General features: G+C 47.4%; 1 protein-coding gene across 1 annotated transcript in view; it reads right to left on the reverse strand.

Annotated features, from left to right (window-relative positions):
- Window positions 1-1,937: 1,937 nt before the first annotated feature.
- Window positions 1,938-23,444, reverse strand: part of dnah12 (dynein, axonemal, heavy chain 12) — a gene marked incomplete at its 5' end in the record, with an annotated part of 28,972 nt that continues 7,465 nt past the window's right edge. Inside the window, 52 exons of the mRNA XM_083674784.1 lie at window positions 1,938-2,178; window positions 2,535-2,620; window positions 2,720-2,811; window positions 3,621-3,758; window positions 4,008-4,212; window positions 4,327-4,430; window positions 4,730-4,918; window positions 5,099-5,332; window positions 5,575-5,712; window positions 6,039-6,179; window positions 6,360-6,613; window positions 6,767-6,917; window positions 7,069-7,213; window positions 7,427-7,585; window positions 7,753-7,893; window positions 8,068-8,240; window positions 8,580-8,772; window positions 9,120-9,312; window positions 9,595-9,809; window positions 10,179-10,324; window positions 10,722-10,869; window positions 11,083-11,324; window positions 11,605-11,745; window positions 12,059-12,148; window positions 12,305-12,436; window positions 12,707-12,883; window positions 13,004-13,084; window positions 13,336-13,498; window positions 13,617-13,750; window positions 13,997-14,191; window positions 14,572-14,733; window positions 14,838-15,030; window positions 15,151-15,329; window positions 15,489-15,788; window positions 16,095-16,350; window positions 16,564-16,730; window positions 17,371-17,509; window positions 17,926-18,077; window positions 18,180-18,368; window positions 18,504-18,623; window positions 18,950-19,138; window positions 19,266-19,349; window positions 19,507-19,647; window positions 19,839-20,019; window positions 20,169-20,500; window positions 20,669-20,914; window positions 21,016-21,255; window positions 21,412-21,564; window positions 21,765-21,937; window positions 22,108-22,264; window positions 22,372-22,491; window positions 23,160-23,306. Of these exons, the coding sequence (XP_083530910.1) occupies window positions 1,985-2,178; window positions 2,535-2,620; window positions 2,720-2,811; window positions 3,621-3,758; window positions 4,008-4,212; window positions 4,327-4,430; window positions 4,730-4,918; window positions 5,099-5,332; window positions 5,575-5,712; window positions 6,039-6,179; window positions 6,360-6,613; window positions 6,767-6,917; window positions 7,069-7,213; window positions 7,427-7,585; window positions 7,753-7,893; window positions 8,068-8,240; window positions 8,580-8,772; window positions 9,120-9,312; window positions 9,595-9,809; window positions 10,179-10,324; window positions 10,722-10,869; window positions 11,083-11,324; window positions 11,605-11,745; window positions 12,059-12,148; window positions 12,305-12,436; window positions 12,707-12,883; window positions 13,004-13,084; window positions 13,336-13,498; window positions 13,617-13,750; window positions 13,997-14,191; window positions 14,572-14,733; window positions 14,838-15,030; window positions 15,151-15,329; window positions 15,489-15,788; window positions 16,095-16,350; window positions 16,564-16,730; window positions 17,371-17,509; window positions 17,926-18,077; window positions 18,180-18,368; window positions 18,504-18,623; window positions 18,950-19,138; window positions 19,266-19,349; window positions 19,507-19,647; window positions 19,839-20,019; window positions 20,169-20,500; window positions 20,669-20,914; window positions 21,016-21,255; window positions 21,412-21,564; window positions 21,765-21,937; window positions 22,108-22,264; window positions 22,372-22,491; window positions 23,160-23,306 (8,814 nt within the window). The 3' untranslated portion in view covers window positions 1,938-1,984. The remainder of the gene's footprint in view (window positions 2,179-2,534; window positions 2,621-2,719; window positions 2,812-3,620; window positions 3,759-4,007; window positions 4,213-4,326; window positions 4,431-4,729; window positions 4,919-5,098; window positions 5,333-5,574; window positions 5,713-6,038; window positions 6,180-6,359; window positions 6,614-6,766; window positions 6,918-7,068; window positions 7,214-7,426; window positions 7,586-7,752; window positions 7,894-8,067; window positions 8,241-8,579; window positions 8,773-9,119; window positions 9,313-9,594; window positions 9,810-10,178; window positions 10,325-10,721; window positions 10,870-11,082; window positions 11,325-11,604; window positions 11,746-12,058; window positions 12,149-12,304; window positions 12,437-12,706; window positions 12,884-13,003; window positions 13,085-13,335; window positions 13,499-13,616; window positions 13,751-13,996; window positions 14,192-14,571; window positions 14,734-14,837; window positions 15,031-15,150; window positions 15,330-15,488; window positions 15,789-16,094; window positions 16,351-16,563; window positions 16,731-17,370; window positions 17,510-17,925; window positions 18,078-18,179; window positions 18,369-18,503; window positions 18,624-18,949; window positions 19,139-19,265; window positions 19,350-19,506; window positions 19,648-19,838; window positions 20,020-20,168; window positions 20,501-20,668; window positions 20,915-21,015; window positions 21,256-21,411; window positions 21,565-21,764; window positions 21,938-22,107; window positions 22,265-22,371; window positions 22,492-23,159; window positions 23,307-23,444) is intronic.

Raw genomic sequence — 23,444 nt, forward strand, 5'->3', positions numbered from 1 at the left:
ACAGCAGACATGAAGAGAGACCTGTGCAGTCATGCTGTGTACACTTGTAGACTTGATTTGCTTGTGATTTAAATGTACTTCAATGTGGCTGATGCAAAGGCAGTCATCGTCTGATCTTCCATTGTGAATGGTGATCAAAGCCCCCCCCCCTCTCAGCCCAGGACACCTATCTACAGTTGAACGAGCATGCCAGGTGGATGAGGATATCACACCTGTTGTCAATTCCTTTGCTATTGTAATGTGTAGTGTATAGGCCAACAGGCAAGGACAGCGAGGTTTTATTTTAGTTTTGGGTTCGGCCTGTGGTGGGCACCATTCTCCTGTGTGTCCTTGACACACACAGCGTAACTCCAGTTGTTTACTACAGTTTGTTTACATTTATGGCATTTAGCAGACGCCTTTATCCAAAGCGACTTATAACATTTGATATGTTTCTTCTGAAACCGTTAAATAGGTTAATTTGTTGATACTCCATTCTCCTTCTTCCTATGTTTTTTTTTTTGTGCGCTAGATGAAGGTTCTGTTAGAGCAGCGCGGCATAATTGTGACCGGGTCATCGCAGACTTCACCATTATTCACGCTGTGTGCAATGATGAACGACTTTGTCAGCTTGAAATGGCTGCCCCATTTCTCTATATGGATATTAGTAAGCCTGTTGTCACCAGGGTCTAATACATCTCTGTCAAACATAAACACACACACACACACACACACACACACACACACACACACACACACACACACACACACACACACACACACACACACACACACACACACACACACACACACACACACACACACACACACACACACACACACGTTATTGGTGGTGTGTATTGTTTCTGGTGTATTGTTTGACATCGAACAACAACGGTGACAATTGTAATCAACACCAACTTCAATTGGGTAGTGCAGACATGTTTCACAAGGTCTTTCTCAACATGAACCTACTGCAGAATTTCACTAAGTGGAATACAGACACATGCTGTAATTCAACAGCCGCTAATATGGCAGTATATTTAACATGCAACAGGCTGGCCTTTAACAAACGGATGGCACCGTGTCACTGAACTGCAGATGAACGCATGGCAACATTTCATGCAGTTTTTTGTTTTCTGTTTACCTTCAGTCAACAGGCTGTGTGCCTTCGGTGCCTCCACTGGCTTTAGTGGGCCACTCTGCTCCCGAAACACACCTATTTATATCTCCCCCGGCTATTTATATACCTGATCATGGGGTCGTCCCAGCCTGCACCTGGCAACACTACGCACAGTTTAACTGACTGACCAAACACCAGGCAGCAAGGCCACCGCATGGCCACAGACAGGGATGGCACACTGTGACAATCACAGACAGGGATGGCACACTGTGACAATCACAGACAGGGATGGCACACTGTGACAATCACAGACAGGGATGGCACACTGTGACAATCACAGACAGGGATGGCACACTGTGACAATCACAGTGACATCACAGACAGCCACAGACAGGGATGGCACACTGTGACAATCACAGTGACATCACAGACAGCCACAGACAGGGATGGCACACTGTGACAATCACAGTGACATCACAGACAGCCACAGACAGGGATGGCACACTGTGACAATCACAGTGACATCACAGACAGCCACAGACAGTCACGCAGACTCATCAAATGCAGAGCTTGTCATCGTGTCCCGTGGGCTTGAGTTGCAGACAGTGTAAAAATACACCGCGCGGGCACAAAATCAGTGACTTTGTCTCAATGTCACCGTCTACGCATGTTCCCCTGGACACACGAGAACCTCTCACCTGTCACACCGCCGCTCTTGAACAAACCCAAAGGCCACAAGAGGAAGGTACGTCAAAGTCTCTTTAATATAGCATTTAGAATATCATTATTGAATAGGTTCCCGTCAGAGTGAAGTCTGAGGTGTGGTGACATAAAGTGCTCGTGTGTGAAATAGTGTCGTGTCCTCCATGATTAACGGGAAGCTCAGTCGTCCAGTTGACAGAGCATGGCCACGCCTCTCTTGATCCAGTGCTGCGGGCGCTTGCTGGTGGGCAGCATCATGGTGATGACAAAGTTGGTGGAGTGGCCTGTGGTGGAGAGGGTGCCTTTCCTCTCGCTGGTCTTATACAGCGGGCACACGTACACGGTCTGATCCTGCTCGATACCCTTTCTCTCCGCTGGGTGGGAGGGAGGGGAGGGGGGGGGGGGGGAGAGAGAGAGAGAGAGAGAGAGAGACAGAGAGAGAGAGAGAGAGAAAGAGAGAGAGAGAAAGATAAAGAGAGAGAGAGAGAGAGAGAGAGAGAGGGAGAGAGAGAGGGAGAGAGAGCGAGAGAGACAGAGAGAATGAGAAAGATAGTAAGGGAGAGATAGAAACAAAAATGTGTTAAAGACAGAAGATATATAGAAAGCCAAAAACCTAAAACAATCGTAGTCGCCTACTACATATCAGGCTGAACCATGATCCATTATTTTTCTCCTGGACGAAAGACAGATGCAGATATATATAGAAAAAACATGAATTCTGGAACTCCACAAGTATCATCTTTCTTACTGGGTTTTATCCAGATAATGGGGACTGTATCAAACAGGACTTTGGGGTGCTGCTCCGCAAGGACTCCACTGTAAGGAGAGAGAAAACAGACTCCGTTAACGCTCACTACACTTTCACATAGTTCCAACCCTCATTTGAAATAAATAATAAGTATAAAGCAGCTATACCCCTTCTTGTCCCAACGGGCACCATCCAAAAAGAGCCCGTGAATGTAGACGCCGTCCTCAGGGGAGGTGTCCGAGGTGTCGATGGGAAGAACCTGTCAGGTGGGAAGAACAGGACTTCACAGATCAGCAGTGAGTACAGCAGAGCCCTGTCACACCCTTTGGGTTATAACTGGTTAATAACAATAATGTCTAAAAGACGAAAGTTGTGTTTCATCTCAAATGAGGCACTGTATGCATTCAGTCTGTGTTATTCTGTTTTCCCAAAGTGGCACGTTTGATCACATCCCTAGGATCTCACTGGGCATGAGGAGTGTGGCTGCTGCTGCAGCGGGACGCTGTTGTGGTTCGTTTCAAATCAAATCAAATCAAATCAAATGTTATTGGTCACGTACGTCGCATACAGCCGTAAGTGATGTAGTGAATTGCTTTTTGAATCTGGCTCCTCGTACAACAACAGTCAATAAAGCAATAAGTCAATAAATCAACAATGCAATATAATAAGGTAGTAATAAAGCAATAAGTAGTAATAAAGCAATAAGTAGTAATAAAGCAATGACAGTGGGAGTGCAATAGCAGGGCAGAAGGGAGCAGAGTAGCAGCAATGAACCTGTCCCAGAGTATAATAATCATAATATATGCCATTTAGCTGACGCTTTTATCCAAAACGACTTACATTGCAGTGAGTGCATACATTTTAGTATATATGGTCCCAGCGGGAAACTAAGCCACAATTTAAGCGTTGTTAGCACCATGCTCTACCAACTGAGCCACAGAGGACCACATATTCTGTCTAATATATGTCCTACCTGTGCATTTCAAGAAATAGTGTGTGTTATGCCCTACCTGTGTATGTGTATGTAAGCGCGCGTGTTATGCCCTACTAGAGTGTGTGTGATCTGACCTGGAAGTCATAGCCGAGCAGGTCGATGGGGATGGAGTACTTCCTGGCGTAGTTCTGCATGGCTCCGGTCAGGAAGGCCTGGGTGAAGAAGAACCCAGACAGCCAGAACACGTTGGGCTTGTTGCTGTCGTACCAGTCCTGCCGGGTCACAGAGGAGAGGAGGGAGGAAGAGACAAGAAAGCAACTCGTTTGAATCAAGGTAATCGAAATTGAGTGAAGTGATCTGATACATGTTTATCACTTGATTATACTCTGGCATTCATCGTGCTTCACCTTGTATGCCTTGAATAAACCTAGAACCTTCTCTTCACCTCTATTCATAGAGTGATATCAATACAGTGCTAACAGCGGATCAGATCTGAAGACACTATAGAACCCCGGTCTGACCTGCAGGAACTTGAGTTTGCTGAGGAAGTCGGTGACGTAGCTGCCCAGAGGCTTGAGGCTGGGGTAGGAGCGCTTGGCCCACTTCTCTGGCAGCCTGCCCACCATCAGGCTGCCTGACAGGGCTTCCAGCTCGGCGTCCATCACCACCAGCCCCTTAATGGCCTTCAGCAGGTTCTGCAGACTCACACGGATGGTAACACACAACCTGGGGAGAGGACGGCAAAGCTCTGAAGAACGGCCTCCGTCACGAGAATGATCTTAGTAAAGGAAAAACATGAGAAGCCAGTGGAGAGGAGAGGTGTGTCACGAGATGACGTACGTGTTGTAGCGCTCCATCTCCTGCACCAGCACAGTGTTCATGCTCTCCTCGTACAGCACAGGGAACTTCGCCAGGGAAGACTCGATGTCAAAGTTAGCCGGGAGCTAAAGGAGGCAAACAGCATGTTTAACTCATTGAGTGCCGATTGTCAACATTCTAGAGTGCCAAGGGTGACTTTATTAACAAAAAAATGCATAAATTATGATGCCTCATTTTGTAGCCAATCATTTTGTAGCCAATTGCTGGGTAAATACCACATAAAACACTTGGCATTCTAGGTGGTGAGAGTTCCGGAATTCTTTGGCAGTTGGTGAGTTAACCGACAAATCACAAACAAATGGTTTCAAAGAGGACATCAAATACTCCATTTTCTGACAAGACCAGTATTGGTTAGGTTTCTAACCTTAGTGAGAATGTCATTTGCGATGGCGAAAAGGGTGTCGTCTCCCCCGGAGCTGGCCCCCCCCTTGGTGCCCCCTCCCTGGGTGAGCAGCAGGGAGTCAAACAGCAGCTTGGTCTGCTGCAGGTCTTTAGAGATGTCCACGTTCTCATGCATCCCAAACACCTCCGGGTGCTGGCTGAGCGGAAGGTTCTGCAAGCATAAGATGATCAACGTGATTGTATCACCTCTGAAAGATCGTATCGGGTCATTTTCATTTATCCTGTTCATACAGGTACAAGTCACCTGTTCCATTCATATTGACTTAGACTCTAGTCAACCAGATACATACAAGTCAGATTCCCTCCCTTACCCCCCCCCCCCCCCCCTTACCTTGATGAACTCCACATAGTCGTCGTAGCTGGACTTGGGCGGGGCGTAGTACTTTCTGCTGGGGGAGAAGGTGTAGCGGGGGTTCTCTATGATGTCCTTGTTGTAGAAGTCGGCCAGCGTGGTCATGAGGAGCCTCCTGTCCCAGTCGTCAGTGACGCGGCCGCCGTAGTTACACTCCCCCGTCAGGTAGGTGATGGCCTCGAACGGGACCTGCTCGTACTCATTCACAAAGAGCTTGGGGGGAGAGAGGGGGGGGGGGGACCACATGGTGAGGGAGGGAAAGACAGCTACCGTGGTGCTACACAATCACACAGCCCTTCGACAACTGTATCCTCAATTCAGATACTGTGCTGGTTAGTTCCATGTCCTGACTTGCATTTCCTAAAGGTCCGACTTGTCAACACTTTAAAGTGAAGTTACTGCGCCTGCTTGTAACCATATAAGTTACAGGAAAAAACACCTGGTGTGTGGGTTACCTGCAGCTGTCTGATGCTGATGCGCAGGTCCGACTCGTTGAAGCCGTAGGGGATGTTCCATCCCAGAGGCCCAAACTTCTTCCTCTCCTGAACCAGAGCGTGGAAGAAGCAAACACCATAAAGAAGCTTCTCCCAGACCTGCAAAACCAACCGACCGACCAACCACAGGGACACAATCAGACACATCAAAGCCTGTTGTTACCATGACAACGAAAATGCAATGCGTGTGTTTCAGCAGCATTATCTTTAAAAAAGAATGCAGGCAAAGTCTTCCGACAGGGATTCTGTCATGATTATGAGTTGGTGACCAAACTTTTGACTGGTACTTTATAAAACCAACAGAGACACAATCAGACACATTAAAGCCTACTATGAAATACAGATCATTGACGACAGTGTCTCTCTTATTTTGCAATATGGAAAATAAAGACAATTATAAATAGAAGAAAAAAACAACAACATACCAGCTCTTTGTCTTGGCAGTTATTGAAGAAGTCCTGGTCGGAGACAGGGTCTGAGAGGTAGGACTGCAGCAGGTTCAGCCTCAGGCCCGTGGGCGGCTCGTTGGTCATCTTCACCCCGTTCTGCAGGATGGTCACCGGGAACTGACAGAGGGGGGAGGGTTGGAAACAGGCACATTCAGGCACACGTATCTACAGTACATTTACAGGTGTCAGATAATAATGTATGAATGTGTGGTGGCGAATCGCCAGTCGCCAAAGGCCTATTCTATTGCATTCTATCCTATTCTGGTTTATGCGTCTAGGACCAGACTCGTGCCCTACCTTGGGTGAGGGGTAGCTGGTGAGCCAAAGGCGGAATTCTGGGTGACAGGTCTCTGGGCTGAAGTCCTCACAGATCTTCTCCAGCGTGGACATCCAGGACACCGCCAGGTGGCAATTCTGAAGACACACCCAGGTGCCCTCCCTCATGGCCAAGCGGATCATCTTGGCTGCGATGGGACCCTGGCCCTGGCCCAGAGAGATGGACTGGAACTTAGTGCCACCCATGTTCTTGTCATTGGCAAACTTCAGCAAGCCTGGAGGAGGGGAGGGAAGTAGAATGTATCAGCCAGCAGATGTATCAGAAAAAACAAACATTGTCTGAGTTTTTACAGAATCATTCCCAGGAACCAGAGGTATTGGTGACACAAAGAACGGGTCTTCGATATTCAGTACTTGAGGTCACTTACTGGCCATGGGGTCTGCCCCGGGAGAGAGCACAAACACGAGAGGGAGGCTGGAGTTGGAGTCTGTGTAGCTCTTACTCAGGTCAAAGGGCGGGGGCTCCACAAACTTCTTCCCCAGTTTGTCGGTCACATAGTTAGTGATGGCCGGCACAATCTAGAAAATGAAGTAGCACGTAAAGATGAGTAATCGACCATAAGAACATTTGCTGCAGGTTTACTGCACAGTGTATGGAAGAACACAGCGACATCTAAATGAGAAATGCACTGCTTTGGACTTTCACGTGGGAATCTCCTTCCTTGCTGACCTTGTCTGGCCTGAGACAGCGGTAGATGATCATCTTCTGCAGGTCGTTAAGTCGTTCGCACCAGGGTCTGGGCAGGCGTGTGTTGTAGGGCTCTTTACTGTCATAGATGGCCCGGAAGTTCTCTGGGCCCTTCATGAAACTCTCCCTATGAGAATCGGAAAATACATCAACCTCAATTGTAAGACATTCATATTACCTCCCAAGGTATCTGTATCTATAATCTATATTGTAACAGTTTTACATAGCCATTCACCATTCAACAGAATTAAGATGTGAGGTGTTTGAACTGTCGGCACACACAAAAACAGCTGTAACTCTGCAAAAATAAGTAAATAAATCAATTGTCTGTCTGTCATACTTCAGTCCCTGGAGCTTGGGGAGGTCGCTAGCCCTGCAGATCTCGTCCCAGCTCTTGTCCTGCAGCCAGGTGGGATCCGGGTTGGGCACGCTGTTCTGCAGACCCACTCCTCCAGTCAGTAGGAACATGAAGTCAGAGTACTCAATATCCTTCTTCGCTCTGAGGGAAAACAATAACAAGAGACGCAATCAACAAGACATAAACAACTACAGTTGGATATAAGTGCCTCTTAGCTCTTCAATCTGCATTCATCAATAAATTATCTCCACTTTGATATCGTTTCGCACTGATCAACTCTATAACTGGTCTGTGTGTGGGAGACTTACAGCAGGAGGTTGGAGCACAGCAGGAAGGAGAAGAGGAGTTTGTCCTTCTCGAACAGGGAGCGACACACGTTGCAGTACAGGTTGTAAGTGAAGTGATCGATGAGGTACCTGAGCCTCTTCTCCAAGATTTTGGACTTATTACTGAAATGTAAAACGTTGGGAGTTAGGATTAATTCATTACTCATTACTATTGACACCTAGAATGAAATCTATCTATAAATCATATTTAAGATAGTAAAATAAAATATAAATAACAGTCTTCGCTGTGTTGTTGCATTCGAGAACTCAATAAAGTATCAACTGTTTGGATCTCACCTGTCCTGGATGGAGTTGATGTAGAGGTTGACGAACCAGTTGAGAGAGTATTGGTACATGGGGTCTATGTTGGCCAGGTCGGCTATGCTGAAGAACAGGATGGAGGAGTGCTTGGCGATGGCCCGGTAGCCCTCTCTCGACTCAGCTATCTTGATCTCTGTCTTCTCAGCAATCTGAGGACAGAGGGAAGAGGTTAGGTTGGTTCAGATGTACTCAGCTATCTTGATCTCTTGTCTTATCAGCAATCTAAGGACAGAGGGAAGATGTTAGATTGGTTCAGATCGACTCAGCCATCTTGATCTCTATGTTAGCAATCTGGACAGAGGGAAGAGAGGTTAGATTGGATAGATCCAGGCTCATCTCAATCAGCCACCATCACCGCCTATGTCTCCCTTCTCTTTCTATGCAAAAGTACTTATAAGTGCAGAATAATGACTCAGTGTATGAAATGACATGTCCCGTCGGTTAAATGCGCTTTAAGACGCCTGTGTCCTCCCCCGTTTGGTCCAGACCTGCTGCTTCTTGGAGATCTCGTTGGACATGATCTTGGCCGAGTCCAGGACCTGGATGGCGCTCTCGTCCTCCAGGATGTTCCCCTCGGACGACGACAGCGTCTCCAGGATCTTGTCTTCAATCTCCTTCAGCTGCTTCTTATTGGCTGCAGACTGCAAGATCAGTGCGTTCCTCTCCTCCTCCAGCTCCGGCCTGGAAACAGGGACATGATGATGACGACAGGAGTTAGTAACAATAATAATAATAATAAAAAATTAGGATCTCAAGAGGTCTCAAGGAAGGGGGAGCAGAATTGCTCCCCTTTCAGAATTACATTAAAAGAACTCAAAGTTGAGTGAGTGAGTGAGTGAGTGCGTGTGTGCGTGCGTGAATGAGTGAGTGAGTGAGTGAGTCAGTGAGTGAGTGAGTGAGTGAGTCAGTGAGTGAGTGAGTGAGTGAGTCAGTGAGTGAGTGAGTGAGTGAGTGAGTGAGTGAGTGAGTGAGTCAGTGAGTCAGTGAGTGAGTGAGTCAGTGAGTCAGTGAGTGTCCGTTGCACCCACCTCTCCTTTGCGACCACAATGCCGAGCAGTTGGTCCTCGAGGCCCTCCGGCGTGATCATGAAGTTGAGCAGCGACACCTTGGTGGCCAACTCTGGCAGGTAGTGCGGGTTACGCAGCTTGGTGGTGATGTAGAAACGGAAATCACTCGAGTACTCAATCACGCTCTCTCCGAGCCTGATGCAGTCCATTCCCCCTGGGTGAGACAAACAAAACAAGGATACAATCATTTTGGGGGGAAGAAAAAAAAAATAGATTTGAGTGCTTTGCTCCCTCTTGATTGATTGTTCCAGTACCAACATGATGAGGTATATAGATAATACTGTATACTGATCCTTGCTAAGTATGACAAATGCTCTTGTCATTTGTGAACCCATCTCCCCAGCTCTTATCATGCTGTCTAGCGAGTAAACACTCATATGACACCACAGTAAACGCAGACGCTGTGTTTGATCTTCAGAGTAGGTCTCCTCTGCACCTTGTTTGAAGGTCTGTTTGAGCAGCAGTGGCTCCAGTGATGGGTCCAGCTCCTCCCCTACGTTCTCCAGCAGCAGAGGGGTCCCAAACTGGATGCAGTTCTCCAGGGTTCTCATGTAGTCCCCGTCCGTCAGCTTGATCACATTCAATTTGTTGTCCTTCTCTGAGTTCTTCACCCACTTATTGGCCTGGCCCTGAGGGTCAATCATCAGGGGCCTACAGAGGAGAGGGAGAGAGAGAGAGAGAGAGAGAGAGAGAGAGAGAGAGAGAGAGAGAGAGAGAGAGATAGATAGAGAGAGAGAGAGAGAGAGAGAGAGAGGGAGAGAGAGAGAGAGAGATGGGTGAGAGAGTCAGCTGTGCGGATCATAAATACTGTGTGTGCATACTGCCATTTTTAGTCCCCGTAAATCATTTTAATTTTACAACGTTAGTTTTACAATACATACTCCTACATGTATATATATATCTCAGTTTCAGAACTACTTCTTCTAGCATTGTGACTGGATAAAGGCGTCTGCTAAGTGCCATAAATGTAAAAATGTAAAACGCATGACGTGTTAACTGTGGCGGCCGAAAGGGACTCACCATCTCCGTGAGTTGCTGACGATGACGCCATTGTCTATGGAGAAGCTGTCCGTGGGCAGTCCTGCAATGTTCCAGGCCCGGATCTTAATGGCGTCTCCCAGGGTCTTACTCAGGGAGAAATCGTCCGACGAAGGGATGTTCTTAGACTGGGGGGTTAGGGTTAGGGTTAGGGTTAGGGTTAGGGTTGTTTTGGTAAACAGTGAGTAATGTGCTGAGTGAGGCGTGGATACCGGTGTTACCAGATGAGACACAGGTTCTCTTGGATATCATGACTTTTATTTTTTGTTTTTGATGCCGCTCTTATTCTTTTTTAATGTGTTTCACTGTTTCTAATTATATTTTCTTTTTATTTGCATATCTGTTTAATCTATTTGTAAAGCACTTTGTAACATTGTTTTTTTTTGTGCTATATATATAAAGTTTATTATTATATTATTATTATTACATTTACATTTATTACATTTATTTGTAATATATTAAATATTATATATTAATAATAATAATTATTATTATTATGACTGAACAAGATGGAGGTCTCTTCACCTTGCAGAGTTTGGTCCACATCTTGGTGCAGTTCTGTCTGAAGCCAGCAGTGAAGGCTCCCAGGTAGGCGATGACGCCAGCGGAGATGAGCACGTCCCCGGTCAGGTTGTCGTAGGTGTTCTGCAGGTCGTCCGCAGCCTTAGACCACCTACGGAGGTGAGAGCAGACTCTCGGTATACCCAACCGTACTGAACAATCACTGTTGTTGATTTAATTCTTAAGATGCAGATGTTGTCGTTTTAAGCAGTCCAGAAAACATCAAATGTAATACACACACACACACACACACAAATAAAACCAAAGGCAATCCCAAAAATGTACAAGATGATTAATATAATAATTATCTCCATCATCACAGCACCTGGTCTTCTCTCCTCCCAGGCCTCCAATTAGTTTCTCGGCCCTCTCCAGCTTGCGGGCGCACAGGTCGACCTGGAACTCCAGCTGGGCCTTCTCCTCCGTCTTCTCCTCAAAGGTCTTCTGTAGCGCCGCCAGGCGATCCTCCACCTCCTTCAACTCTGCCCTCTTCTCGTTGAGCAGGGCCATGGTTTCGGCCAGAGACTGCTGGGCCTCAGCCAGGTTGATCTTCTTGGGGCCCACAACCTGAACGAGGCAGGGAGGGATGGACGGAGGGCATTAAATAAGAGGGAGAGGGAGAGAGAGAGAGAGAGAGAGAGAGAGAGAGAGAGAGAGAGAGAGAGAGAGGGAGAGAGAGAGAGAGAGAGAGAGAGAGAGAGAGAGAGAGAGAGAGAGAGAGAGACAGAAGGAATATAAAAGTTAAAAGGGTTGGAGAGTGAGAAAAAAAGGATTGGAAGAGTAAGAGACAGTTAAAGACCAAATGGAGAGAAGAGCAGTATTGAGAACAATGGGAAGACTCTGGTACCTTGGCCACTCTGTCATAGACCTCCATGGCAGTGATCCACCGACACAGGCCCTCGGCTGCAGAGGAGGCCTTGGACACTTTGGTGGGGTCAAAGTCGGGGTTGGTCATGTACTCACTGCGGATCTTATGCATCACGGCGACCTAGTGCAGAGAAGAAAGTATAATTATTAATAAAAAAGTAAAAAAGACTAATATCGACATTAATCTTTGCATACAATTAACTCACTAACTGCCAAAGAATTCAGGAACACTCACCACCCAGAGTGCCAAGTGTTTTATGTGGTATTTACCTAGCAACAATACTTTGATTGGCTACAAAATGAAGCATCATCATTTGTGCATTTTGGGTTAATAAAGTCACCCTTGGCACTCCAGAATGTTGACAGTTTGGGCTACTTTATTCACCCTCGGCACTGAATGAGTTAAACAAATTCAAGATGTCATCATGACTCACAGGGATGTTGTCCTTGTCATACTCTCGTAGGTCTCGTAGGAAATTCATGTCTCCAAGAAGCTTCTTGCTCGGGCCCCAATAGTCAAGAATCTATTCAAAAGGTAACAAAGCAAACATGATGTAGATGTAAGAATACAGGAACCAAAACACTGTATCATCACCAGCTTTAAGAGTGGTAACACTGGGCAGCTGCAAAAAGTGAGCTGAAAAGAACTTTTCTTTTCACAGGCTGACAGGTTCTCTAACCTTCTGTCCCGTTCCCGCCGGGTCGGCGATCTTGTCCGGTTTATACTCCTTCATCACACACACGGCCGCCATGACCAGCTTCACCCCCATTGGAGGGTTCTTCATCGACTTCACGATGGTCACGTCGGCGGGCTGGAAGGACGGAGAGCACATTCATTTATCGATGGAAGAAGAAGAACTGAACAAATAAAGACATCAGTGTGTACTTTGGCATGTGGTTATTTCAGAGGGTATACTGCTAAAGCCCTGTTTCAAGAAGACCTCTATGTTCTGTCACTAGTGAGAGAGCGTGGAGCGATGACCCTGTCAAGACCCTAACTTTAGCTGGTTTGAAGGGGTGAAGCAGGTGTCACAAGGTATTGTATGAGGCTGCAACAGTGAGAAGATGCAGGTGTGCCCCACCTTCAGGGTGTCGAGGGCAGAGAGCGCCATCTCCAGGGCAGGTATGGCCTCCGCCAGGTCGCTCTCACACTCGTCCTTCAGCGCCTGGGACTCGTTGGCCTTTATCGTGGCCGCCTCCTCGTCAACACGCACCACCTTGCTCTTGGCCTCCACCTGCACCGACTCCACCTCGATCACCTGTCAGGGGCGCAAAACGCACGTGGTGATTGGCACTGATATATCAGCATTACACCTGTCCCTCAGGTAGACTATCACGGGGGAAAAACACAATAATGTATGGCGGAGGTTGTTCTTCACCTTCATCATCTTGGTGTTGTCAATCTTCGCCTGCTCCAGCTTCGGCTGCAGGTCCACCAGCTCCTTCTTCATCTCGCCCACCTATAGAGGGAGGATAACGCTGGTGAATGACTGTGACAGGCCCAGCCCAGGGATGTACAGTGGAACCAGAGCACTCATAGTTTTACCCCAAGAGAACTCTTCCTTTATCTCTAGTCTGCTGTGTTCACATCCAGGTGATATCAGGCTATAAATCTCTACTACAGAAACCTCCCCACTCCTTAGATGTCCCGAACAGGTACAGTACTGTCCTGACTGATGAGACTTGTGTGCAAGCAAGCATTTCCGTGTACCTGAGACTCGGCGAAGGCCAGTTTGTCCAGGCCGTTGGTGTACCTCTTCTTTGCCTTCATGACCGTGTCCCTGTTCTGGGAGAGGAGCTGGTGGAACGCAGCGATGAGCTCCAGGTAGGAGGTGGGCGTCACGTAGTTATGGCGACCCAGCTCAGACAGGAACCTAGCGATAAAGACATCGTGGTGAACGATAAAACTTTTTCTACAAATGTTCACCGTTTACCACAGAAATATAGGGTGTAATGTCGAAATACGGAAATCTCCTGCTGTAGTTGACATACGTATGTGACAGCTGGATGGCGGAGGTGTGGAAGGTCTTGCAGATGGACATGACCTCCAGCCTCTCGTGGTCACTCATCTCCAGCGTCTCCAGGAACTTGTTGGCCACTCGCTCCAGCGCCTCCTCTGGCCAGGGCTGGGAGGTACAGATTAGCGAAGAGGGGGGATTAGGAAGGAAGTAATTAATAGGAAAAAAAACAGTCTGTCAATCAGATTCCAAATCAATCTATCTACATATTGTTCATTTTACTAAACGTTGTCAGTTATTAATCTCATGGTTTGCTGAGTGAATGAATCACAAATTAATCTACATTTTAGTTTGGTTTGAATAAAAACCAGATTCAGTATAATCACTACTCTTCTCCTCTCTGTGCCTCCGTACCTGGAACCAGTCGATGGTGCAGCAGTTGATGAGGGAGGGGAACTGGCGTAGACGGTTGCGGAAGGCCTCCCCGATGGGACTGAAGGCCACCACGATGTGCAGGTTCTCCCTGCAGCGCGTCACAAAGTAGGCAAACAGGGCCAGAGGGCTGAACTCCACACTCTTGTTACCAGCCTGGGCAATAGGCCGAACTGCCTGGTGAGGGGGAGGGAGGGAGGGAGGGTGAGAGGGAGGGAGAGAGAGAGGGGAAAGGTTACTTACCCATTGCCATTGTTCACATCAATATTTATAACAATATTTATCCCCACTACCCCCATGTACAAGTTTCTCTCCTCAAATATATATTTTGTTTTTAGTTTAAAAAAAAAAAAAAATTCCTTCTTCTAGCATGGTGACTGCCAATGGCCCCTGGTCTGAGCATTGATTACTTTTTCTCATGATGACTGATGGATAGATGATTCACTTACTTAAACAAATGTATTTGTTATAAGTCGCCTTGGATAAAGGCGTCTTCTAAATGCCATAAAAGTAATGATCATTCTAGTACCAAAGGAAGAGGCAGAGGCTGACTGTACCTCCATAATCTCCTGCTTCTCGTCCACAGCGAAGAGGTTGGGCACCTCTCCTGTGTTCAGGACGCTGTCTACGTCCTCTAAGAAGGCCTCTTCCTTAATCTGAGCATCAGTGAGCAGGAACACTGTCTTCTGACCTTTCACCCCTGCACTTTTCAGCAGGAGCTGCAGCACAGGTCAAGAAAGCATTCAGTCAAGAAAATCTAAACCTGGGATTTCACTTCTGTGATACAGAACACAAAAACCAGATCCTTTTTCCAGATCCTCACCTTGAGATCGTCCCTCCACTCATTCATACCATAGCTCTTGGAGATCTCTGGCTGGAACAGGGTCATCTTGGCCATGGAGGTGGCCAGGCGGGTGATGGACTGGCGCCCGCTGCCCCCGACCCCGACCAGCAGGGCGTTGCCCCCCGGCTGCTTCAGCACACGGCTAATACGAGACAGGTGCTCCAGGACGTACCTGAAACCCGACAGAAACAGAAACTGTTTGGCAATGTTCTCAGCAGGAAAAGGGGGCCGTAGAGATCCATAATCCAGGGAAAAACAAAACAAAACAAAAAAAATCAAGAAATGGTTATACTGGAAGATGACGAGGTTCATGCGGTTCTTGTGTGTCTGGTTGTACTCGTCCAGACAGAGCTCCACCACCTGGCCGAAGCTCTCCATGGAGGGAATCTCAGCATACAGACGTTCGTTGTCCTCCAGGTCAGGGTTCATGTAGTCCCCAAACAGCAGGTTACGCATGTCCTCCTCACACAACTGGACAAGCAGGAGGGAAAAAAAAGACATTTCCATAACTGACTTTCAAAACCACGTAAAAAAAACAAAACATTAAAGCATCGCAGATATTTCGCTTCACAAGAGAACCTCATCAAAGGATAAACATGCACCACAACCGCGAACAACCGCTGCGCTTACAGCCTTGTTTCCATGCTTCAGGTGCTCAAACGTCTGGTCGAAGCTCTCCTTGAAGTGGTCCTTGACGATGTCGTTCATGAGCCTGTAGAGCCAGGCGCGGTCCTGGTCGTCCACCAGCCGGTCGTAGTACACGCGGAACACCTCGTGCACAAAGAGGCGGATCATGGTGCGCTTGTTCTCCAGGGAGTCCTTCTTCAGCAGCAGACAGCCCTGCACCACGCGGGAGAAGTCCCGCAGGTTGAAGGTGTAGTGGGACTTTGCCGGCGTGGGCAGAAGGCTGTCCATGGCTTTCTTGTACACCTTTTTAGGGATGTCAAAAACACAGAGAGGAGAACTGAGGTGAGAAAATGCTGGTTGAGAGCTTAACGTTTATTTATTTTTTTTAAACATTTTTATTTGATTTAAGCTTTATTATAGCAGGGCGTCCCATTGAGACCAAGGTCTCTTTTATAAGGGAGCCCTGCATACACACAGTTTACAACAATACCTAATACACATACACAATTACAACATAATAAAATAGTACATGTTATACAGGACATCATATTCAAATCCAGAGGACTGAACAAAAACAAAACTACTTTACTGAACGTCTTTAGTACTCACCTCCATGGTGGCAGCCACGATCTGGTTTCCCACGGTGAAGTAATCGGGAGGGAAGTCGTTGTTCTTGAGGTAGAAGGCGACCACGTTGGAGAAGATGCGCACCATGGTGTCGTCGCTGAAGGCGTTGATGCTGCAGATGTTGAAGTGACGCAGGAAGCGAGGCGTCACCGCGTTCCTCCCGCCACCAGGGGGCCCCATGGCGGATATGAGCTGCAGGTCCACCAGGGTGATCTTCGTGGTGTCTTTTATGTCATACCTGCAAACAAAACAAATTCATTCATATTCAGAATAATGCAACAATAACAAATAAATAATAATAAATAACACAATAAATAAAATAACAGCATGTCACAAAAACAACAACAGTAGCTGACAGAGTTTCAACGATAAAGTAAAGGGCTTCTACAATATTGAAAAATATAAAAACATTTTGAATAATCAACACTTTATGGTCGTTTCATGTTCTCACCAGTTTCCGTGATCAAAGTACTGGCGAAGGAGTTCCACGGGAGGTTGGGCGCCAAACTGCTCCAGGGCCGGCATGTTCATATCGTCCACAAAGATCACACACTTCTTCCCCATCGGGGGGCCGTACACTCCCTTCCTTCTCTTATCCAGCCGGGACATGATGATGTTCTACAAAAAAAAAAGAGTGATATTAAAAAGATAGAGAGTCTATTTTCTCGGAAGACACAAGCATTTTTGCAATAAGCTCACACATTAGTACTGACACTCAGTCTCTGTGGGGGGGGGGGGGGTTGGGGGGGGGCTGAAGCATGCAGCGACACAGACCCGTCACTGTCGGAGACAACACACCCGTTCACCCGTCCATGTACTGTGTGTCTTTGTGCGTGTGATTGTATTTCGTGTCTTTGAAAAATAAAATAAAATATACAGTACCAGTCAAAAGTTGGACACACCTTCTCATTCAATGGTTTTTCTTTATTTTTTATTATTTTCTACGTTGTAGATTAATATTGAAGACATCAAAACTATGAAGGAACACATATGGAATTATGTAGTAAACAAAAAAGTGTTAAACAAACCAGAATGTGTTTTATATTTTAGATTCTTCAAAGTAGCCACCTTTTGCTTTGATGACAGCTTTGCACACTCTTGGCAAGTTTGTGTGCAAGCTTTTGACCGGTACTGTATATACAAACAATTTATTATTTTTTTTGAAGATGAGAGTCTGACGGAGAATTCCTGATGGTGACTTTGATGTACGGTTACTGACAGGGTACGGAATGAGTAAAAATGGATCCCTGGTGCTCACCTGGCTCTGGTTGGCGCTGGTGCGCGCTGAGAAGTTGATGAAGAAGGGCAGGTAGCGGTCCTTGTCCAGGTTGTTCATTAGTTTCTCCTTCACGTAGACGGACTTCCCGGTGCCAGTGGGACCCACAAACAGCAGAGGTCTACACACACACACACACACATGCAGACAAGCACACACACGAACACGCACAGAGGCACACACACACACACACACACACACACACACACACACACACACACTCAGATGTAGTTATGGTTCCACTGGGGCCATATATATACTGAAATGTATGCACTCACTGCAATGTAAGTCGCTTTGTATAAAAGCGTCAGCTAAATGGCATATAGTATTATTATATTAGTTAGTGTTTAATGATCTGTGAAACTACAATGTAAGTGATTAGATAATTGACAGCAATGGATTATAATTGCTTATAATGCTTATACTGCTTATAATGCTTATACTGCTTATAATGCCTATACTGGACATAAGATACCTCTGTTATTGATAAATCACCATGTGTACACAATAGTCTGAGGTGTGGGGACGCAGGCTTACACTCCGTAGTTGATGCAGAAGTCCATAAGGTAGGTGTAGCGAACCGTGTCTATGGTGGGGACGATAATATCCTGCACTTTGGTGTTTTTATCCCCCAAATTGACATTCTTGATCGAGTCGGTCCAGTGGACCCAGCGGCCTTTCCCTTTGAACTGTAAGAGGGATTATTTATCTTGGTGGGACGTCCCTCCCCATTTAAATAAACGCTGAACAAAAAACGTCAGTGATCGTGTAACATAGTGTCGTTACCATACCTCGTAAGAGTAGTCGTAGACAAGACCTTTCTCCTCCAGGGGACACTCCCATTTGGAGACTAACGCGGGGATGGGGTGGTTCTCTGACTTGCCAGAGATGACCTCCCTGAGGAACCTATCAAACCTCTCCCTGCTGTCTGCATCACAACTGCCCCCTACGGACCACACCAGGGAGAAGGCGAACGCCGCCTGCACCAGAGAGAAGAGAGGGGGGAGGGGGGGGGGGGGGGGGGGTTAATACATAAACCCATACAAATTGAATGAATGGACCGGCAGCCGTAGTGAAAATCTACTAACCCATAACCCACTCGTTTAATCTCTTACCATGATCCAGGTGCGTATGTTTTTGTTCCCTGCATCCTCCTTCACGGGTTCGGTGAGCAGCATCTCGAACAGGCGAGTCAGGGACACCACTGTGTTGCTGTTACTGGTGGAGACGACCTCCTGCGAGATACAAAAACCATAACGCTTCATGGAGCAGATACAGGTACATACGTGCTGTGATCGGGTAATGGCCAAGACACTGGTGCCTCAGTCATAGTCCTTTAATGGCAGACCAGAACCGGGCCGAGCCAGACCAGAACTGGGGCGAGCCAGACCAGAACTGGGCCGAGCCAGACCAGAACCGGGCCAAGCCAGACCAGAACCGGGCCCAGCTGGACCAGACCCGGGCCCAGACAGACCAGGCCCGGGCCCGGACAGACCAGGCCCGGGCCTAGTCAGACCAGGCCCGGTTCTCAGCCAGACCAGACCAGGCCTGGGCCACCCACCCTGCAGTGTTTGCGCAGTGCCCTGAAGGAGGGGGGTAGCAGCCAGTGGAAGAGCTCCAGCATCAGGGCTGTGTTGTCTGGAGCCTGCAGGGGCTCCGGGAGGGTGTTCATCCAGGAGGCCACCAGAGGCTCCCAGCCCAGCTGAGACGGCTCCATGTAGATCATACCACACCTGCTCACTGTCGCTGGCTGGGGAGGGGGGGTGAAGTAGAAAAGTACTTGTAAGTATGCACCAAATGCTGTGTAAGATTAAGCAAACGGTGCCACAGTGGACACACTGTTCTGCTCCCAATAACGCCATTGCTTGTTGACTTACCGAGGCTTGTGACAGGTCCATGGCTTCAAAAATTAGACTCATCTGATTGGACATCTGGATGATCTCTCCACTCATCAAGCACAGCTGAGAGACGGAAGAAAAACATAACGTAAAACGTTACATAACTGACATCTTTGTCTATTCTGAACAGAACACCAAATTAAATAACCCAGAGTGAAAATGTTTGCCTTATGCCTCTATGCAGAACGTGTTTGTTAAGTTTCTGAAGTTATATTCTTACCTTTTTGTTGTCATCAAGCACGGTGTTCATGCTTTCAATCCACAGGGTGTCTATGGGCCCGTCGAACACCACCCATTTACGCTCCGGGGTCTCAGACGATGCGAACTCACGGAACATGTTGGCGACAATCCCGTCTGCCCACTGAACAACACAAACAGAGACAGTGAGAGAAAATAAGCTGAAAAAAAACAAACACATTTGCTATGTTTGTTTTTCCACATTATGTGAGTGACAGCATAGCCATAATTATTATTTTTTGAAAGCAGAAAGAATTTGTTTAGAAGAAATTAGTGAGTATGACATAATGAGAGAAACAGAAAGGCAGAGCCCACCTCGTGGGAGACGGGGTCGAACTGTCCGAAGAGCTGTCCCATGGTGATGGACTTGGGGTTGACCGTGATGTAGAAGACCTTCTCCTCGTCGTGTCCCCTCTCGTTCATCAGGGTCAGCGTGTCGGCCAGGACATGCAGCACTTTGGTCTTCCCGGCAAAGGGTTCCCCTACCAGCATGAACCTGCGGCACGCACAGAAAGACCCGTTAAAAACACAATTCAAAATCATACGCGACTCAAGACACATATAGCATTCAACGCTGAGGCCTCTGTGAAGCCAACATTCACGCAGAGCAACGGTATCAACATGGTTATGTGAAGCGTTACTCACCCATGTCTGACTATCATCATCTCGTAGGTCTGGATCATCTTCTCCTGGAAGACCGGCGCCGGCTGCACGTTGTGATTCTGACAGCACTCCTTAGCACACTCCAGGAATTGCTTGGGAAGACAGAGAAATGACGTGAAGAAGATGGACGCATAAACAAACACGCATGCGGCATCACATCCCTCTGACAAACAACAACAAAGACGACATCCAACCTGGTAGTCAGCCGCAGGGAGGGAGATGCCGGGGAAAAGATCGCTGGTGATCCCGTTGAAAAGGGGAATATCGTGAGAGAGAAACTTGGGCTCGTTTACGTCTTTGATGGACCTCAGTAGCTGGTTGTACAAACACATGGAGAAAGACACGGTACTGATCAATAACTTACAAAATATCCATGTACAAAATCAAAACAATATAAAAAATATATATATACAGTATATATCTTGTTTACAATCATGTAACATATCATGAAGTCATCTGTACTGTACATTACATTACTGTACCAGTATATCTTCGTTCTCGTCTGGGAATTTCAGTTTGAGGTTTCCTGCCGCCACCAACACGGCCTTGACGGCCCTCATGCCGTAGTCGTAGTGGAACTGTGAGGAGAGCTGCTCCGAGCACAGCCTGTAGGTCATCACGATCTTCACCGACAGAGGCTTGGCACTCATGAAGCCATAGGAGTACAAGGAGATCTCTGCTATCAACGCGTAGTTAGGGACCATCATGGCCACCGTCCTAAACAACACCTGGTACGGATGACGGAGGACGAGTCGGAAATGGGTAACACACTAATGCGACAAATTAAAATAAATAAATAAATAAGTAAAAAAAGAGGGGCGACTCTAACCTTCAGGTTGTCAGGGAGTTCCGACCTTCCGGCGTAGCCCGGATTCATGGTGATGGCCACGAAGCAGTTGGGGTTGAGTTTGAGTTCGGTGCCCTCAAAGTCAAAGTACTCCATCTTCAGCTCGATGGCCCTCTGGATGCACAGGACCTGCTGGGCCACCACAGACAGCACCTCCAGCTCGATGCGGTTGAACTCGTCAAAGCACGCCCATGCACCAGAAGATGCCAGGCCTTTGAAGAACTGAGAGGCCGGACAAAGAGAAAGAAAACACTGTCACTCATCTCCACAGCCACTGTTGTCAGTTTTCTATTTGCTGAAAATAAAGATCACACTTGGGAGTGGAACGGAACATTGACAGGAGATGATCATTAACTTTCTTGTCATGGTAACTGTTACCTTCCCCATGGCAAGGTAGTCCAGACCGTCTGAGCAGTTGAACACAACACACTGCACGGCGAGCGCTTTGGCCAAGTCCTTGGTGGTCTCGGTCTTCCCTGTCCCGGCCGGACCCTCAGGGGCTCCCCCGAGACTGAGGTAAAACGCCCCAATCTAAGACGGAGATGGACAAGCGAGGGAGAAGGAAGACACAGATGGCAACAAAACGTCAGATCTGCATTTTATGGTGCCGCTAAAACAATGCAACAAATGCAACGCAGCACTCCAGCAACCATCCGCTCTGTGTTGGTCCAACGACTGGAAGTGACCCGGGTCGGGTATTTTTCACACGGCGTTTAGGCCGGGTGACTTACCAGGGTGCGGTAGCATCGGTCCGTCAGCGGGGTGATGACCAGTCGAGGGGAGTTTCCCAGGTACTCGTAAGCGTACTTGACGTCACAGTTGATGATGCGGACGCGCACGTTGTCGTTGCTCCAGTAGTACCTGAGCTGGGCCAGCCACTGGAAGTCCGTCTCATGCGAGACACCTGGAAATAGAAGGAAAAATAAAGACACTGTGTCAGACAAACCATCGCAGACACTTGTTGTTCTAGAACAGTCCGTTCATCGCCTGATAAATAAAGCGGTTCTTAAATATTTAAAAGTTCATAGTTTCAAAAAATGTTATTTCTCCCAGTCGTGCATCACTGAAGATGACCTTTCTCTATCAGCTCCATGACCACATCCCTGGCGTGCACGTCGATGGTGACCAGCGCCCCCAGGGTGGTGCGCGTCTGCTTGGGCAGCTTCCCCCTCACCAAGGCTACTATGTCAGACAGCTGGGTCTGCAACTGCTCAAAGTAGTTCTTCAGACCCTGAAGACAAGAAAACACAGTCCGAATAAAAGCATCTTAGCACAACAATCATACTCAATATAAGAACTTGTAACTATTGGCCAGGCTTCTTGGGGACTTAAATCTACCTCAGGTCCTCTTCCGATGGCCTCGTGCACCTCCAGGGTCCAGAAGATCTGCGAGGTGCAGAGCACCACCTGACCAGGCCACTCCCTCACCCACTGATCACGCTGGGTCTCACTGTAGCCCTGCAAAGAAAACGCCACGTAAGCGTCACTCAAAAGTCACTCGTTTGGCCACACTCCCAACACTGAGATGGTGATGATGATGATGCCTGCTCAAAGGGAGAGGTTTACTGTGAAGCCTATACATTGGTTTGTGGATTCTGATGCAGTGCTGACCTGAACGTGACATTTAAATTACATTTATGGCAAGTAGCAGACGCCTTTATCCAAAGCGACTTACAACAAATACATTTGTTCAAGTAAGTGAATCGTCTATCCATCAGTCATCATAAGATAAAGTAATCAATGCTCAGACCAGGGGCCATAGGCAGTCACAAAGCTAGAAGAAGGAATTTTTATTTTTTATTAACAGGATAGAAACTTGTACAGAGGGGTAGTGGGGGTGAAGAGGTCTTTAGTAGGGACATGACTTTCAGGACATTAACTAAGTACTGCGTTGTGTCATAACACAGTAACTTTTTTGAAATATATTTTTAGGGCATTTCTGCTTTGCTTCATTTCTGCTTTTTGACAGGAAGGATGGGTGAGAGAGAGAGAGGAGGGATGACATGCAGGATATGTCGATGGCCGGAATCGAACCAGGGACCTTGCGATGATATGGTATGCGCCTTAGTGTGCTACGCCACTGAACGCCCCCATAACTTGTCACAGCGGTGTAACAGTGACCTCACCACTCTGGAGCGGGCCACCACGTCTCTGACGCTGCGCAGCATCACATCCTCCACCTGGACCAGCCACTTCTCCACAGCTCCCCGGGCCTCCGAGGTGGAGATCAGCTGGATGAACTCCACACGCTCCCCCTCGCTGCTGTACATGGCCTGGAGGAATGAATGGATGAATTAATTAATTAATGGTGCCTATGATTGTGTCATGTCATTTGATGCAGGAGAAAGAAAGCTTGCTTGGATAGGTTTTTTTGGGGGTGTGAATTGTTTTTTTTGGGGGGGGGTACGCAT

The sequence above is a fragment of the Argentina silus genome (genome assembly GCF_951799395.1).
Source record: "Argentina silus genome assembly, chromosome: 8".
Lineage (NCBI taxonomy): Eukaryota > Metazoa > Chordata > Actinopteri > Argentiniformes > Argentinidae > Argentina > Argentina silus.